Raw genomic sequence first — 19,807 nt, 5'->3', positions numbered from 1 at the left:
TGTTCTTTTATGTAAGCATGTTGGGGTTTACCTTCTGTATTGAACGTTTAGTCTATGATACTCATATGTAATAGGATTTTATATGTAAGAGTCATTATGTTTAATGTGTTAATTCATTGTTTACATTTTTGATTGCAAAATTCTCCTCTTTTTTTCAGTAATTCCTGTTATTGGTGAGAGCCCTCCTGTGGTCAATGTTATCGAAGGAAACCAAGTTACATTGCCATGCATTCTGTTAGCTGGGAATCCTCTTCCTGTGAGGCAATGGCTCAGGAACAATGAAGTAGTATGTTTGCTTTCTAATCAGATTCTATGGATTTTTGTAAAATATAATAAATGAGAATGTTAACCTGGTCTCCAGCATTGTGCTCACAATGAAAAATGTGGGATACTTTAGTTCATAAGCTGTATCATATGGTGGATGGAAGACCAACACACCGTATAAGATGTAGTGCTACCCAGGGCACCTAGAAGAAAAGATACTGCAGGCACAGAGCACCCCAGTGAATCGTGTGTATGGCAAAATTGCAGTAACAGAGCGAGGGGCCTAATATCTGTGCAGAGGTTAGAAATATGTAGTGTACAGCGTACAGGTGTAAGGTGTATGTATTGTACAAAGTTCAGGGGTCTGGTGTATGTAATGTGTAGAGTGTGGTAGACAGGATTGGGTATTGCACAAAGGAGTATGTAATTTACAGATTGTAGGAGTCAGGAGTATGTAACACGCAGACAGCATTTTCCAGGTGTATGTAATGTGTAGAGTGCAGGAGTCATAAAGCTCAGCACCCCATATAGCATAGTGGTTGGAAGAAGCAAGGGCACTGCTTAGTGCATAAGTGGAGGGTAAAAACAAACGCACCTGGAGCTTCAAATTATAACCAGGATAACCTAGATACATGGGGGAAGAAAGGATTAGTCCCCTAAATACACGGGCCGGTTTAAGGGCTGGGATGTAGTAACGAAGGTCAATATGTAAAGAGGGGGTACAACTTACTGTCCACTGGGTAAAAAGACAGCAATCGCGGGACCCGGCATCCATCTTATACAAAGCAGGATGAACCTGCTTAAATATCCCCTAGTCAAGTGACGTCAGTGCACGGTGACCATCGCCAGCGCACAGCGTCACTGAGACTGACCACCTGCATGATGCCGTTGCGATAAGGTCATGATTGCGCATGCGCCCGTGCACTGGAACCAAGGCGTAGCCTTGTTAGTGCAAAGGCAGGTGGGGGACAGCCCCGGGGCGGGGGCTGTTAACCCCATCAGGGCGTCACTAGGTCGCCGCCGGAGAGGACACACTGGGACAGCCCAGCCGCGGAGGTGATTGGGGGGAGAGTGGCAAAGCAGCTCAATCCTTGAGATAACAATTGGTAAAACATAAATACAGTTAAAGTAAGCATATGGTAAAGATAATATACAAACTGATACCAATAAGATACAGTGATATACAATATAGATATTGGCATAAATATATAGTAAATGCCACTGAGATCACAAGCAATACACTTAAGGATGAACATAACGGAAAGTGAGAATAAGAACATAGCATTGCCATCAGCCTAGACACCATAGAGGTGAATAAGGTAGGAAATATTATGTTAATCGTAAGGCCTATAAAGGCTATACCCACAACAACCGTAAATATAATTGCTTGTAGAACGCACAAATAGAAAAAATAAAAATGTAATTAAAAGATTACAAAAAGAGGCTCCTCCCCACTGAAAGTGGGGAGATAATAAAGTTGCAAGGCTGAGTGCGGAAACCCACTGAGGAGCTAGACCACATAGCTCCCATCCGTGGTAGTTACCGCAGGTCGCAACGCAGGGGCCCAGGTGTGTTATCCACCTAATCAATATGATATAGAATTGGCCTCTAAAAAATGCATGTAGTGTAAGGTTAGTTAAAAGTACCATCATCCAGAAATCAAAATTGAATAGAGATTGGATTTTGGACCCCAAACCAAAAGCCCCAAAAAATATATTTTTTTATATCTTTAAGTCAGGCTTGATTGTATCTCTATGCCTGTCACCTGTTCATCTATTGATTGTTTGTCAATTAATTTCAGATTGTTCTCCCGATGAAGCGACAATGGCCACAAAACTAGTAGAGACACCCTCAGTGACCCCTATTCCCATTGTGATCTTCCCCCTCCTAGGGGTTGATTACTGTGGTGATAGACATGGATCGTCACTATTTTAAATTGCATCTTTGTCTGTATTTTATTGCTTGTGTTAATAAAATGTATACTTTCCTTTACACATGCATTTTTTACAATTGCTCATCATACCGCAATAGTCCAATTGCCCACAACCCCCCCCTTTTTTTTGGCTTTTGGTTTAGGGTCCAAAATCCAATCTCTATTCAAACATTGGTGACAGCAGAAATAGGACCTGGAGCTCTATGCAAAAGATGCAGGGCAGGTTAAGACCCCCCACACACACACACTTCTTTATGCCCCAATACTATATTGTAATTGTGTATGTAAGGTGGTACTAAGAGGTTAAAACATTTTTGTGATTTTTGTGATTTAAAAAATAATCTTTAAATTGTATATTTTGTACATTGTTTCCTTTAGTTGATCTCCAGCCCATACGTTAGCATACGTTCTGATGGAACCCTTCATCTTGAAAGTGTTCATTTAAAAGACAGTGGAGAGTATATATGTGTAGCAACAAATGTTGCTGGTACAAGCAGAAGAGTTACAGCTGTTAATGTACATGGTAAGATATTTTAGACTTTTATACTATTAGGGTCATCTTAGATGTGTCCAATACAGATGTTTCACTGCATTTACATACAGCCTGATATTTCACTGCAGCACTAACACAAACAAAGTAAAACATCCTCTATAGTCTGTACATTAAAGAAACCTCTTCCCATACAAAGCCAACATAGTGATGACAACTAATAAAAGGTTAGAAAGCAATTTTTTTCTCAAAAATGTGTATAATTCTGCAAATCCAAACAGTATATTTTGAAAGCACGTCTGCGTGTCCTTTCTTGCATTAAAAGTGTACACGAACATCTTGATTATTTAAACATGAACTCTTCAGTTATTTCAAGTATGTTCTTTAGTTTCTGTTATTACTCATCTATGATTTATATTAGGATTTACTTTGAGTTTATTTCCTCCTTAAATCTGAAAAGAAAAAAGCCATGAGACATGACACATATTAAATGACACATTTGAAAAAGATGATTTGAAAAATGTAGAATTGAAATATTGACCATATTTAAGAATGTTCAAGTTAAGTATGAGAGGTAATTAGCTGATCTGAGACAGTTTGAAAGTTGTTCAGGTCAAATGATAATTAGTGCAATTTTGAGAGTACACTTGGAATTCCCCACTACACAGCTGGGGAGAGTTTACTCAAAAACTAAAAAATGAGCCCCTTGTTAATTTTTTTTGAATTTTATTTATTATTTTAAATCAATTTGTTGCAAATGAGGAGGATGTCAGTATGAGGCTAATATCATGTCCTGTTATGTAAACTGTATCTTTAGTAGGGGATGGTTAAAACCTTTGGCAAATGTTTTTCTTATTTTTATTTCTGCTGTCTGACTCCCATTTTCAATTCCTACTCCAGGTGTTCCCATGTAAAGTTTTTTTTCTTATCTCCTGTTCTGGTGACAGCTTTAAAAAACTGTGTTTCCCAACACAATGTGGCAATGATCACTACAGTAGGATAAATAGAAAAGGTGACTCTGAGATAGGAAAAAGACAGCAATTAAAACTAAAATGGTGTTCATTTTTTCTTATGCTAAAAAGAAAAAAGGAAAGAAAAAGTCTTGCCTAGAGATAGACTTTATGGCCCGGATTCACAGACACTGGCGCACATTTATGCCGTCGTAGCGTATCTCCTGTACGCTACGCCGACGCAGCGCAGAGAGGCAAGCATTGAATTCACAAAGCCAATGCTCCCAAAACTGCGCTGGGTATCCAAGACGTAAGTCGGCGTAAGTGGAAGTGGGCGTGAGCCATGCTAATGAGGCCTGACCCCATGCAAATGATGGGCCAAGCGCCAGACAGATTCGTATCGCCAACTGCGCATGCGCCGTCCCGTGGACGCATCCCAGTGCGCATGCTCACAAATACGTCGAAAACAACTGCCTAAGATACGCCGGATCACTGCCTACGGCGTGAACGTAACCTACGCCCAGCCATATTCACGTACAACGTAAACTACGTAAAATACGCCGGCTTGTGTTCCCTGGTGCAGCCCTTTGCATGGATGCTGCTGAGTTACACCTCCTTTATGGGGCATAACGGCACTGCGTCGGGCACACGTACGTTCGTGAATCGCCGTATCTCTCTCATTTGCATATTTGAATAGAAAATCAATGGGAGCGCCAAATGCGTCCATCGTAAATATGCGCCCACTCTACGCCGGCGTAGACAAGTTACGTCAGTTGGATTAAGCTTGTTTTTAGGTGTATCTTAGTATGTGTGTCCGGCGCATAGATACGACGGCGCATATTTGCACTTACGCGGCGTATCTGGAGATACGTCGGCGCAAGTGCTTTGTGAATCCGGGCCTATATATTTCTTACATAGCTGAGGTACTCCATGCTTTCTTTTGTTAGCTTTAGATCATAAAATTACCTGAATATATTGTAATTCATAGCAACCAATCAGAAGATGACAGTATATTAGGGATGATGGCAACTAGTAGAAAAGAAAATATGGACAGCCGCACTCCGAAAAAAACGATGGTTGTCTTTATTGTCTTTAAAGGATAAATGCACTACAAATCACAGCAAAAAATACAGAGATGGGCATCTGATGCGTTTCGCATACACTAGTGCTTAGTTAGGGATGATGGCAACCTTTTTCCAAAACAGAGTGAACAACAGTTACCAATCAGATTTTTATTTTACTTTTCAATTATATACACGGAGCAGTTAGAGTCTTCTTTTAGACAAGCATGTGGACTTTTTCATGACAGCAGTGAAAATTGTGACAATTTTTAGGAAAAATATTTTATATTTATTTAGGGATTATTTTTAACTGTTTTTTTGTAGAATTTGCTGAAGATGTATTTTGATTTGTACATTGCCATATTTTCATCACGTATGCTTACATTTGTAATCATTTTCATCTTGTACGTCAGTACATACACCTTTTTTGCCAGGTAATAACTGTGGAAAAATACAAAAGTGTTTTCTTTTCAGTAAATACTGTCCAAAAGGAGCCAGTCAGGGTAAAATTATTGGAGCTGCTATGGCTTACTCGTTGAACGTGCATACTCTAGATCTCTCATCTTTATGCATGCTTTACAACCTTATGGGTTACTAGATTGAAACAAACACACATATATTAGGTGCCTGAGCCAAATCAAAGCTCACCAAATAGTGATGGAAGAATACATTGGGATGCCATGAAACTGATGATTACAAATGGGCACTTTTCTCCTGCCAGTAAATGCCACTGACAGGAAATGATTACAGTAAAAAATATGGCTGTGACTTAAAATTGGTATTTGCAATGTTATACCGGTTATGCTTTACATTTCCTTGGATTAGAACAAAATGGTGGACTCTAATCTTTACAGCGTTACTTCAGACCATTTTCCTCCTCTGCACTTTTCCTGCAGACTTCTACCTCCAGGACACTTCTCCTTCTGCACATCACTTTCCTGTCACAGCATTGGAAATCCTGTCCCACCCTCTTGAGCTGACTAGGTCTCATTCTGAATAAGTCCTAGAAGTAGTTTCACTTGATGATTCTTAATAGGCCAGGGGCCTGCAGTACCCCTTCTTGATGGCCCTGAGCATCAGTTGAATATAGATTATTTGATGATGGATTACTGATTTCAGCAAGCCTGACTTGCAAATCCTGTGCCCTCAGGCTGCAACGATTTGGCCCATAACACCACAGTCTCTCCTCTGGCTCTGCACCCAGCTCCCCTGGCATACCTCTTCCAGAGATCCACTGTGCTTCACTCACCGAGTCCTTCCTGAATGATTTATCCGGACCATGCGGACCAACTGCTTCTCCAGCTCCTGTTCCAGGACACCTCTTCATGACTCCATGAAGCTCCCTCCCAGCGCCTGAGCTCCTCTGCCTGAATCACACCCCCCATGTGGGAGTGTTCCTCCTGCACACAGTATAGCACTCTACTCTTTCAGTTTACCCAGCCGACAACAACCCTTCAGCAGGCTGACCATGAGTATATGTAGGAGGCCTGCTCCCTGACAATTCTAGTTGGGGATTGGTCAGGGCTCCTCACATGTACTCCATGCCACTCCAACTCTCAGCCCTACCCCTCTCCCATAACATTCTGACTGAAAGCAGGGGAGGCACCCAAAAGCTGAAGTACATGTCAGTCACAACTACTGCTACACTAACCACTCCCTGCCCCCTGGTCAAAAAACTAGCTTGCAGCATAGACCTGCTTACATTTATCTGCACTAACAGAACCTGCAGAAACACTATGCCTCTAGCACCTACCTATGGTAGAGGGTGCTACATATTTATATTATATATATATATATATATATATATATATATATATATATATATATATATATATATATATATATATATATATATATATATATATATATATATATAAAAGTTAAAAGTCTACAGATTATCTTAAAGTAAAGAAAATTGTTTTTCTTTTTTCATTTTGGATAGAGGGAGGTAAGAGGTTACCAAATCTAGTGTCTCCATTAGAGAATTTCCCGTCCATTTCTGTACTGTGTACAACCCAAAAAAATGTTAAACTCTCACTTTCAATGATATTGGTAAACAGGATAAATAGAGGGTGAATCACCCTAATGGGGGCACAGACATCAACAAAGCCAGACACTTGTTCTAATCTCTCTCCACTCTATACAGTTATACTTTAAAGACTATAGATCAGGCGTCTCAAACTGGCGGCCCTCCAGCTGTTGCAAAATTACAAGTCCAATGAGGCATTGCAAGAATGACAGTTACCAGCATGACTCCCACAGGCAGAGGCATGATGGGACTTGTAGTTTTACAACAGCTGGAGGGCCACCAGTTTGAGACCCTTGCTATAGATGATCAAGTTGTTTTTGCTCATGCATTTATCTGGCTGTTTATTACATGTATCCTTTAACGCTCACTTTTTAAAAAAAATGCTTTTTCAGTTATTCCAGTTATAAAACATGGACCACAGATATTCAGCACAGTTGAAGGAAATGCAATATCTTTGCCATGCAAAGCCAGTGGAGTCCCTACACCATCGATTATTTGGAAAAAGGTATATTTTCTGAAAAAAACACATTCAATTAAAATCTATTATATTTACATTTACAATTCAAATCAAAAAGTTCAGATCTGTCATGACACTGATAGGATAAGAAGGGTAATATGTAAAAGGTAAAAATTACTAACCAGACTAAAAAAATATTTTTGGTGTCTAAAACTGCCTTTCATTTGTAGATGTGTGGCAAAAGCTATACATTATATTATTTATAAATTATAAATTATAAATGCACTTCTCTATTGGATTTGATTTGTATGAGCACTAATCACAAAAAAGTGTAACTAAATAGCAATCTTTAAACTTAACGATGCAAAAGAAGACTATAAGAGAAAACTAAGCTTGTTGTTTGGATTTTTTATATGTCCACTTTCAGTACTATCTTGTATTTTAATTTACAGAAGGGTGAAAATGTTGTTCCAAACAATGGCACTATATTGATTGACTCAGATGGAAGTCTGTTCCTGTCTACTCCACATGGGGAGGATTCTGGGGAGTACTCCTGCAGTGCAATTAATGCTGCTGGTTATGCAACACGTAAAGTTCAGTTAACAGTTTATGGTAAGCTTCACATATACATGTATTGATTAGAAATCAGTATCATGAACCCTGCATAGTAATTTTTCTCTTAAAGTAGAGCTAGACTCCCACAAAACATGTTTAATCATTTTAATTTTGTAGAGCATTGTAATTAAAACACAATTTCTTCTCCTCAGAAACATCCAAAAGGTAAGAAATATTTAAAATAAATTTTTTTTTAGGTATGCTGTGTATATCCAAACATATAGAGAACATAGAGGGTTTTTTTTTTTCAAATTGGACTTCCAAAGATAGAATACACTGGGGCTAAGTTATACTTAGAGTGTTTTTTTTATATTTTTAAAAGCATGTCACCAGAACTTTCCATAAATAACAAAAAAATACTTTCTGACTTTTTTTTGGAGAAGCCGTCCGTGGGGGTATCCCAGTGCGCATGCTCAAAATTAAACCGGAACAAGCAAATGCTTACGACGGTGACGTCATTCTACGCAAATCCCTATTCGCGAACGGCTTAGGCAAACGACGTAAAAAATTCTAAATTCGACGCGGGAACGACGGCTATACTTAACATTGAGTACGCCTCATAATAGCAGGGGTAACTATACGACGTAAAAAAATGCGCCGGCCAGACGTACGTTCGTGGATCGCCGTAACTAGCTAATTTGCATACTCAACGCGGAATTCGACGGAAACGCCACCTAGCGGCCCGGCGAAAAAATGCATCTACGATCCGATGGCGTACTAAGACGTACGCCTGTCGGATCGATCCGAGATGCAGTCATATCTTGTTTTGTAGATACAAAACAAAGATACGACGCAGGAAATTTAAAATTACGTGGCGTATCAATAGATACGCCGGCATAATTCTTTTGTGGATCTGCCCCAAAGTTTCCCTCTTTGCTTTTTAACACTCTCTATGTAGTAACACATGGGGTCTATTTGCAAAGGAGGGTAACCTCAAAAGAGACATTCACACAGCAAATTTTGTATATATAGACCCCATGTTGTTCTCAATACCTACAGTTTTTGTAAATAAGGTGCTTAGCAAGGCATCCATGCCTCTGATGCTTGCAGTGCTTGAAAACAAACAACTGTGACAGTCCAACCCTCCATGCGAACATGCTACAATCCACTGGAAATATCCATGGAGAAAAGTTAAAAATAACCTTACTCCCCAGCTTCTGCTTATGGTGATTAGATGAGGGGGCAGCATCACGGTTCTTTTAGCTAGATTGAGGGATACACATTCTTAGGATCTCACCAAAGGAGTTTGTGGTTATCCTCTCCTGCGTTGAAGCTGGGTGTAAAGTAAGTTTGTTTTTTAACTTTTCTCTACAGTTTTTTCTCAGTGGTTGCAGCATTTTTGTATAAGGGTAGGGTGAAGGGGGCAGTATTTGATTAGCAATCTTTATGTTTGGAGGGTCCACTTATTAAACAGTGGTCCAACTTTCCATTCCATCAAGCCACAATCCACTGTAAATTCCCTCAGAGAAAAGTAAAAAATATGGTTATCTTACACCCCAGCTTCTGCACTTGGTGCCTAGGTAAGGGTGATGTCATCGAGCTTTCAGCAAAATTAAGGAATACTCAGCATTCCCAGGATCTCACCCAAAAAAAATTGAGGTCATCCTCTCCGATCTTTTTAGATCACTTGAGCCTAGCCTCTTTTGCAGGTATAGCTAAAGCATGTAAAACAATAAAAATAAGTGCCTACTATACTGTTTAAAATCCAGTAATACACTGTCACACCCTGCTCTGCACATGCTCAGTTTAGAGCCACTAGAGGTCGATATCCTGACAGATTAAAGGTTTACTACTGCTCAGGGTCTCTGGGCTTCAGCAAAATGACAGAATCCGGCCATAAAAAAAAACTTTAACTTTCCGCTACAGTTTTTTTTTTTTTAAGTGAATTGTAGCATTTTGGTATAAGAGGGCAATATTTGATAAGCATGCTTTAGATTTGGATTCAGGGCATGCTTGGATATTTTTACCCTGAGTTTAACTAATTCCCAGGAGTTGTGTGAAGGATGAGCTTTCTCTGTTTTAACACACAAAGAGCTGGCAGAGGATTTAACATTTTCCCCTAAAATAACACAAAAAAATAACACAAAATCATTTGTAAGCTAAATATATCAATATACATTGTCAGTTTGTAGCTGCAGGTTACAAATCTGAAAAATACAAAATTCAGTAATGACCTCTGATTGGCTAGAATCATCACTGAACGTAGATTAATTTACCATGAATATGAGTTTAATTAGTATCTTGCAAAATAAATAACTTGTTGATAGTTATGCTTTTTCTTTTAGATTATATGATCAATTTGCTTAGAAGTTTATATACTTAAATATATGCTTTTATGTTTAATACATTTTAATAGCAAACAATGAGAATTTAGAATAATAAAACTGCAAAGTTCTCTGCTCAACAGCTCAACAGGTTTACTGTGCAAAAGGCATGCACAGGTAAACAGACACCCACTTTTCGCACAATAAAGATTAGTGGTATTTTCTTAGTTCTAGGGGGTATTTTCGTTAGATAATTTTGATAGATGGAAACAGAGAGATGTCCAATATTGGATCCCTCTAGTCCCTCACTTTTTATACTGGAATATTATTTGAATTTCCCCCTTAAGAAGGTTGGGAAAAGTAGAAAAAAAGGAAAAGAAGGTTAGAAATAATTATATGCCAAAGGATGCTTTCATTTTTTATTTTATCTTTTGCAGTATGCTTATTCTAGGTATAGAATACGTAATTTGTGGATGTAGGAATGTGATTGTGGATGTTTAGTAATGTTATTGTTTTCTGGTATTTTTCTCAATGAAAAAATGTATAAAAAGATTTTAAAGCAGAAAACTTGTAAGGACTGTGACAGCAGGGATTTTGCTCATGTGTCAAAAAGGCAATTCACTTGACAAGTTTACTTTGAAGAATATATTAAAAGATATATTGTTTTTATTTTCAGTAAAGCCCAGAATCCTAAATACAGGATCATCGAGTCTTCAGGATGGCTTTAAAGGTCAAATTGAGATATCAGCAAAAGTGAGTGATGATGTGGTGCTTCCTTGTGAGGTCAAAAGTGTTCCTCCACCATTTATTACCTGGGCCAAAGAGACACAACTCATTTCACCTTTTTCTCAGAGGTAAGATAATTTCACTGTTATTTCTTGGTAGTCTTCAGTTTAAAGGGTAAGATTTAGTAAGTTTAAAATGCAAGAATTCCAGGAAAATAGCATAAGTTAACTAGCAGAAGTAAGTAACAGCATCCTTCTTGGTAAAAGGGAATCTCATGAGTGGAAACACCTCTGGCCTTTACTAACTATGGGCCAGATTCAGAGAGAACTTACGCCGATGTATCTGTTGATACGCCGCGTAAGTTCTAGGATGCGCCGTCGTATCTATGCGCCGTATTCTTAAAACCAGATACGCCTGAATTCTGGCTCCATATGACGTGAGTCTCCTACGCCGTTGTATCTTGGGTGGATATTTACGCTGGCCGCTAGGGGCGCTTCCATTGATTTACGCATATGTAAATTACCTAGATACGCCGATTCATGAACGTACTTGCACCCGTCGCAGTAAGCTACACCGTTTATGTAAGGCGTACGTCCATCGTATAGTTATCCCTCATAAAGCAGGGGTAAGTCATGTTAGGGTATGGACGTCGGAACAGCCATCGGATTTTACGTTGTTTGCGTAAGTCGTACGTGAATGGGGCTGGGCGTAGGTTACGTTCACGTCAAAAGCATTGAGCCGACGTATCTTAGGGAGTATATGCGACGTGATTCTGAGCATGGGCACGCATGCGCCATACGTTCGGGAATTCATTTGCATGGGGTCACGGCTAATTTTAATACAACACGCCCACTACCTTCCTAATTTGAATTAGGCGGGCTTACGCCGGCCCATTTACGCTACGCCGATGTAACTTAGGGAGCAAGTGCTTTGTGAATACTGCTCTTGCCTCTCAGAGTTACGTCGGCGTAGCGCATATGAGATGCGCTACGCCCGCACAAAAATACGCCGCTGTCTCTGAATCTGGCCCTATGTCTCTAAAAGATTCATCTTATGGTTTGGCTATGGGAGGAATAGAAATCCAGGAAAGAACAATCAGCAAATAAGTCATGATTTAGTTGGGCTTGTAGCAATGACTTTGTTCATAGTGAGCTGGAGATTTAGGTGGGCTACCATAATAAATGCATTCCTCATGAAATGCACCCCTCATAACATCTAGTCTCAAGCTAAGCATAGATGATTTGGATTTTGGCCATTCAACCTACAAGTGACAGAAAAAACATAATTTGATTCCTCCTTCCTTGCTATTAGGAAGGAAGGAAAGAAGGTTTGGAAGTAGTCATGGGTATTTTTCCTCATGACATGCACCCCCCCCCCCCCCCCCTCATAACATGTAATTTCAAGCTAAGCATAGATGATTTGAATCTTGGTCATTCAACCTACAAGAGACAGAGAACAAAATGTTTTTTTCACTTTTCCTTGCTATTAGCACCCACGGCTGCCTGCATACAATTGCTCTGTTGAATAGTGATTGCATTTGATAGGATGCAGTCACTGTCTGGGTGGTAATTCTCCAATTAAGGCAGCGTGTTTTCAATCATGTGGTGTTTGCAGGGCCACCCACAATTGAATTTCAACCTAATTAGTACTAATCAGCCGAAATTCGAGCCATATATTCCCAGCTTAAACCTAGCTATATACAATCTGTTTGCTCAATATTAAAACACCTTTCCAGAGATTGAAAACTGTTAAAAATGTAAACCATTTAAAAAAAAGAGAGGTAATAAAAGCAACTGATACGAGAGATTTTATAAAAACCTTTCAATTTTTCTTCTTTATTATAATCTATAGACACTCACTTAGTACAGATGAAACTACTAAACTTTAATTTTTGTCCATGCTTAAACCTTTTTTATGTTTTTTATTGCAGACACACTATTCTACCACCTGGCTCAATGAGGATATTAGACGTTAGGGTTACTGACGCTGGAACATATACTTGTGTAGCTACAAACATAGCAGGAAATGTTACTCAAATAGTAACACTCAATGTCTATGGTAAGTACTTATTCGTATGCTTGATATATTCAGTCATATAATTGAAGCTGATAAAAACTTTGAGAACTTGATGACCTAAAATCCCAACACATCATTTATTTTGAATCATGAATGACTGTAGCTACTGACTTTTATTATTAGGACACTTACCTGTCCTGGAATCCAGTGATGTTAGCACCCCAGTCGATGTTTCCATCGGCTCTCGAGTGCTGCCACCACCATTCATAGTAGAGGAACCCGGCAGTGCACTTTCTGAATGACTCCGTGGTGGGGGAAGGAGAAGGGGGTCGAACTTCCAAGTGATCTCGCAACTGTTCCCCTCTCCTCACTGAAAAGTGGCAAATGTGGCATCACTGAGCTTCCACTTTTGGGTGGAACTCCACTTTAACTGTCTTAAGGAATGTGGAAAAAATGCTAAACTACTTCAACTGTACTGTAGGATGACCACATTTTCAGTCAGTATTTTTCCTGATTTTCACCAACCGACTAATTCTATTTTACACATTTTAACTAGTAATATATCTAATAATTGTTTTCAGAGAATCACTGGAAAAATAGCATCAGTGAATCTGATCAGATTTTTGTACAACACGTCTGGAATATAGTGGCAGAGAAAATATATATGCTACTAGTAATATTATATAAGCTTTATATTAGTATAGGAAGAACATAGCAAATGTTAGATTACATGCAAACAAATAATCACATTTAAATCTTTATGGAAAGCCCCAGAGTTGTAAATAAGACAGGCAAGTGAAGAAGGTGAATAACAAGGTATCTTACTACAATTAAATCTGCAGTATTTGATTAACTATAAAATATATGTTAGCACATCTAACGATCTAACAAAAGTTTCTCAGTTCTGTATTAATTAACACACATTTACATATAATGGTTTCTTAAAAAACATTAGTAATTTACAGGAGTACAGGTGGCACTAAGCTATACATATTTTTTATTACAAAAAATAAATAAAAGTAGGAGAGGTCTGGGTATGTTTTATGGATGTCTTTTGGGAGGTTTTCTGTGACACAAGCTGTGGAGCAGTCTCAGTCAGGAGACCCTTGAACCACCATCAAATTCTTAAGTCAAAGGTGAGGCAAAGAAGACTTGTCTGCCTAGATTTATTTTCTTTTGATGACAACTAAATGATGGTTTCATAATTTAACTGCTGCTGTTGTGCTAAACATTTATTCCTCCGTTTTCATTTTTATCTACAGCCCCACCCAAAATCCAGCGTGGCCCTCAAATGATAAGAATACAAGTTAAACAAAGCTTTGAAATTGCCTGCATAAGTCAAGGGATCCCACCACCAAGAACAGCCTGGTTTAAAGATGGAAGAATGTTGACGCTGGATGAAAAGCTTCAGCACTTTACAATCAGAGTTGCTAGTGCTGAACTTTCAGATGCTGGAGTATACACTTGCATTGCCAGTAACATGGTTGGTCAGGACAGTGCAAATGTGACAATAGAGGTTCAAGGTAAAATGAATAATTTGCTGAGCACTGGTGTTTAGTAATTATGAAGTCATTTTAGTAAATATTATTTATATCTGTATTAAACATGTATTTGAATGCTATTGTTTCCTTACACTCACTTTGTTTTCATTATAGCACCACCTACGTTGTCTGATTTGGAGCCTCCTTATGACAAAACACACCAGGAAAGGCTTTCAAGTCAACAGGTTGCATTTCCCTGCCCTGCAAAAGGTATATGTTGGACTGATTCTATAGTGCAACCATCTATATTTCATTTGTCATTTCATTATATTAAACAAAAGGTTTAAACAAGAATTTGTTAAGGAAAATATAAGAGTTGTCATTGCTGACCATTTCTTAAAAGCAATGCCCAACTGTCATGCTGACCTTGTGACACTTGTGAACCTGCTGACTTTTCTGAGCTGCATACTTGTTGAGTGTCAGAGACTCAAAGGGCCAGATTCACAGTCTAAATACGCCGGCGTATCTACTGATACTCCGGCGTATTTTCAAATTTGCCGCGTCGTATCTTTAGTTTGAATTCTCAAACCAAGATACAATGGCTTTAGGCTTCGATCCGACAGGCGTATGGCTTCGCACGCCTTCGGATCGTAGGTGTAATACTTCGGTGCCCGCTGGGTGGAGTTTGCGTCGTTTTCCACGTTGGGTATGCTAATTAGCTGTTTATGGCGATCGTCGCATTCTCTTACGTCGTCGCTAGTCGGCTTTTCCCGTCGTAAAGTTACGGCTGCTATTTCATGACTTATATTTAGACCAGCCATGTTAAAGTATGGCCGTCGTTCCCGCGTCAAATTTTTCCGTTCAATTGCTTTTTATTTGATTTTAAAATGGCTTGGTACAACAGGCAGATATTTAAACAGATAACAGTGTTACAGCATATGAACCAAGAAAGGAAAATTAAACAAAAAACAACAAATTTCAGACAATACTATTCATGTTCTCAGCTTGTATAGCCGAAGGTGCCTGGTGCCTGCTATGTCTCCTAGCCATATGTCTATTCTTTCCCACCCCAACCCCCCTCCCTAGCCCTAACTAAGGAAGCGTGCTACCCTATTGATCAATCCGCTGAGCAAAGAGGAGAGACGAGAAGAGACGAGGCCATTGTATTTACAGCTTTTTTCTTTATGTTGGTGTTAGAAGTCAGGTTCCCGGGGGGTGCTGAACCCTATTTGGGGCTCCTGTCTGTCCCACCCCGACCACAATGGGTGTCAGCCATTGCTGCCGAGGGCGTGATATTCTGGAGGAGATTTTTCCGATTTCCCTAGCCTAGGTTCCCCACCTCCCTCTGCCACAGTCCCCATATTCTTTCAAATTTCCCGTAGTTCCCTTGTCGAGTGAAGTACACTCTCTCGTTTGAGATTGTTAGCTTCATAGATGCTAACCAATTTCCTACTGACGGAGGAGTCTGTGCCTGCCATTTTTGGGCTATTGTCTTTCGTGCCTGGAAGAGGCATCTCAATATAGCTTCCCTTTTGCCTTGAGGAACTCTTATGTCCTCTATGCACCCCAAGAGGCAAATCCTAGCCTCTGGGTCAAGAGATATTCCAAAGACTTTGTTTATCTTCTCTATTATTTCCACCCAAAAGCCATAGAGTTTGGGGCACTTCCAGACCATGTGTATTAGATCTCCTTTATCTTTGAATCTCGGGCATTCGTTATTTTGTCTCCACCCTAATTTAAACATTTTGTGCGGGGTGTGGTATACCCTGAATAATAAGAACAAGTGGGAGAGTCTTTGCGCGGGGGCAATTGAGACCAGAGCGCCTTGTTGAAGGATCCGATCCCACAAATCGGGTGGTATTATTCCCAAGTCTTTTTCCCACGCTACTTTACTCTTAGCCGGGCCCGCTCTGCTTATTGCGCTAGCACCCAGACTATTGTATAATGTTGATATTAAGCCCTTGGCAATTCTTGCATTGATTACCTTAAGAAGGACGGGAATCTGGGTCCATATAATTGTTTTAGAGCTAAATTGTGCTTGAATAGCATGGCGAACCTGCAAGTACTTATAAAATGTTTTGTTTGAAATATTAAATTCCCTTGTTAAGTCTAGGAATGTTTTTAGGGTATTATCCTCAAACAGGTGCTTTAGGCGGGTTATACCTTGACTCATCCACTCCCTCGATTCTTCTATACTTGTTACTTCCTGTAAGTTGTTATTTTTCCATAGGGGGGGAAATTCTGTTGGGCCAACATATCCCAATAGGGTCTTTGTTATATGCCAAACTTTAATAACTAGTTTTATGGTGGGGTATTTGTGGGGGAAAAAATCTGCCTCTAAAGCTTCCACCAGCAATTTGTGTGGGTTGCGTGCTAACATCAAGCGGCTAATGGAGTCGTCTCTCTCTGCGGTTCCGCACCCTGCCAAATGTTGCAATTGTGACGCAATAAAATATAGCTTTGGGTGTGGAACCGCCATACCCCCTTCTTTTACTGGCAGTTGAAGTGTTTGCCGCGTCAAATTAAAAATTTTTTTTTTTTGCGTAAGTCGTCCAGGAATAGGAAAGGACGTAACGCACGTAGAAATAAGAAATAACGGTTGTTTCAACAATATACAGTATATACAGTATATTTCTATGAATATCCGGCCACACTGTGGCTGGCAAAGTTCGTCTGGCTTCCGCAGTATGGTGAAGAGACACGGCTGGGTGATTAGAGCTATAACGAGGCTTGGGCAGCAAAACAGGACGTGGCGCCGGGCTGTGACATCACAGATGTTCGAAGCGTTTCAGAGCTGGCTTGCTATTGGTGGAGGGATAGCCACGCTCCTTTCTCAAGCATAAGATGTATGGACACAGGGCGAAAGTTTTATAGACTGACGGAGGGCGGGCCAGCGCGTGCATAGAAAAAAAGTCATCCGTTTATGTGGGAAAAAGACATTAATAGCTAGATTCAGTAAGTTTAAGTGTATTCTCAAACAGAGATACACTTAAACCTATCTAAGATATGACGGCTTGCGCCGTCCTATCTTAGGGTGCAATATTTAGGCTGGCCGCTAGGTGGCAGGCGCTTCCATTGCGGTCAGCGTAGAATATGTAAATCACTAGATACGCCTATTCACGAACGTACGCCCGTACAGATACGCCGTTTCCGTAAGAGATAGACCGCCTAAAGATAGTCATTCCCCTAGGTGGCGTAGCCAATGCTAAAGAATGGCCGCCGTTCCTGCTTCGAAATTCAAAAAATTTACGTCGTTTGCGTAAGTCGTCCGTGAATAGGGATTTGCATAATTTACGTCCATGTCGAAATCAATAGGACCGTGCGGCGTACTTAGCCGCAATGCACACTGGAAAATGTAGGCGGACGGCGCATGCGCCATTCCAAAAAAACGTCAATCACGTCAGATCAAAGCAAATTATCATAAAACACACCCCCTCAGCCTATTTTTAATTAGGCGCGCTTGCGACCGCCGCATTTACGCTACGCCGCCGTAAGTTAGGAGGCAAGTACTTTGAGAATACAGTACTTGCCTCTCTGACTTAAGGCGGTGTAGCGTAAATACGATACGCTACGCCGCCTTAAAGTTGCGCGGGGCTACCTGAATCTAGCTATAAGAGACACAATGCCGGCAGAGAAGTATACCATAAATAAAAATGATAAATGATAAATGACACATATATAAAAAATGACATTAAACGGATAGTGACCATTTTCATTTGGAACGGAAGGAATGCATGCCAGTTTCATTATGAGTTGGTCAGCTCTATACCTAAATTCTAGTAAATAATCTTAAATTGAACTAATCCAATTCATATTAGATGAAGTTAATTTAGATTAAATTAAATAACATTAAATTAAATGAATTAAATAAATATCAAATACCTAGACATATATATATGCGCAATGATTCTTAAATAGTGTGTGTGTGTGTGTGTGGGGGGGGGGGGGGGGTTGCAAGAAAAACAAGGGACAGGGCATGGAAAGAAAAAATATATCCATATCATGGTTATGAGCAATTGGAGATAAATATAGAAGGGGATAAATCATACTGAGAACAGGGCAAAAAAACTTGATAGCTTCTAATTTTAACATATACTTACTGAAGAACGAACCCGCCACCCCCATATATAAAAGAGATACAATGTAAACAAACCTGTGGTAAAATGACAAAGATATCTATATGAATAAAAAGGTAAATTATACCATAAGAGATGATATTAATAATAATAATAATGTCAGATTGTACTGTCTAGCATAAAAATACTGTAATACTGGCACACAATTTTTTGGAACGTTCAGCCTCTGTCATTGATTTTGGCATTTGTTCGATGACCCAGACTGTCAGACTGGTAGTGGGTTTTTTATGATATTCGGAAAAATGTTGTGGGACACTGTACATGTCCTTACCGCCCTCAATAAGTCATCGATGCTGGCCGAAGCACTGCCTTAAGGGGCAGATTGTTCAACCAACAGAAATAAACCCACAAGGTTTAGCTCACTGGAACCCGCTTCTGGTCTTCTTGGTGGCTGCCCTGACCGACCCATTGAAATACATGAATACGAGTGTATATGCATATACTTATACATCTCTTCTATCCCTGTCCTTGGACCATTGGGTACTACACTGAACTATTATATTGAGGTATCTGTGCACTGTGCCTTTTTATTTGTTCAACGACTTCTGCAAAGAGACCACTGCTTCCACATAGAGAATAGAGGTACTTCCCTGCTGCATTCTTGTAGGAAACAGGCTTTTCTATACAGAATATGACTCCTTTTAAAAAAAGACAAACTGTAAGCCTTTGCACACATGCTGTTATGATGTATTTGAAAGGTTTTAAACTATTTTAAACCTAAAATTCAGTTGGGCTTTAAAAAAAAAAATGTATCTGTTTACCTGTCTAACTTGATATGGCCTATGAAGTTTTTTTCTTTCTTAAATGTTCCTTAACGCTTGTCCAAAATGTTCATATTTACAAAGACAATCATTATGCTACAAGTCTCAAAGGCTCTGCTAATGCTGCATGCCTGACCTGCTACGTTGCTCCTCTGGCAGGGCATAATGGTGCCTTGTTTATAAACTGCAATGTTATAGTCCTAGCCAAAACCAAATTAATTTGAAAACAGTAGAAATTTGAATACATCTTTCAAACACAAGAGTGCTTTGTTTAATTTCTCTACATAGATACAAATTTTGAGCGAAATATACTATAATATAACTTATACCAGAACTACTTAAAATATATATTGTTTCTTTTGTATTCTTCTAACTAGGTAATCCTAAACCGGTTATTAAATGGTTACGTAACAACAAAGAGTTATCTGGGACAGAACCTGGTATCAAGATTGCAGAAGATGGGACTCTGCTCATCATCAGTTCTTTGACATCGTATGACAATGGAGAATATAAGTGTGTGGCCTCTAATCAGGCAGGATTGACGGAAAGGAAATATAATTTGAAAGTTCATGGTAACGTTTAAGTTTACTCCAGCCTCTGTTATTCAAAACCATTGTCTATTAT

General features: G+C 39.4%; 1 protein-coding gene across 2 annotated transcripts in view; it reads left to right on the top strand.

Moving 5' to 3' along the window:
* The window catches only part of HMCN1 (hemicentin 1), a 384,153-nt gene that overhangs the window by 95,855 nt on the left and 268,491 nt on the right, over positions 1-19,807 (top strand). For both annotated transcript variants that reach the window (XM_040359793.1, XM_040359792.1), the window contains exons 18-26: positions 159-286; positions 2,576-2,720; positions 7,120-7,232; positions 7,637-7,796; positions 10,740-10,917; positions 12,720-12,847; positions 14,068-14,328; positions 14,461-14,556; positions 19,561-19,755. In XM_040359793.1, coding sequence (XP_040215727.1) covers positions 159-286; positions 2,576-2,720; positions 7,120-7,232; positions 7,637-7,796; positions 10,740-10,917; positions 12,720-12,847; positions 14,068-14,328; positions 14,461-14,556; positions 19,561-19,755 — 1,404 coding nt within the window. The remainder of the gene's footprint in view (positions 1-158; positions 287-2,575; positions 2,721-7,119; positions 7,233-7,636; positions 7,797-10,739; positions 10,918-12,719; positions 12,848-14,067; positions 14,329-14,460; positions 14,557-19,560; positions 19,756-19,807) is intronic.

Source organism: Rana temporaria, chromosome 7 (assembly GCF_905171775.1).
Source record: "Rana temporaria chromosome 7, aRanTem1.1, whole genome shotgun sequence".
In the NCBI taxonomy this organism is placed as follows: Eukaryota; Metazoa; Chordata; class Amphibia; order Anura; family Ranidae; genus Rana; species Rana temporaria.
Note: the sequence above shows the minus strand (reverse complement) of the source record. Positions and strands in the feature narration are given on the sequence as shown.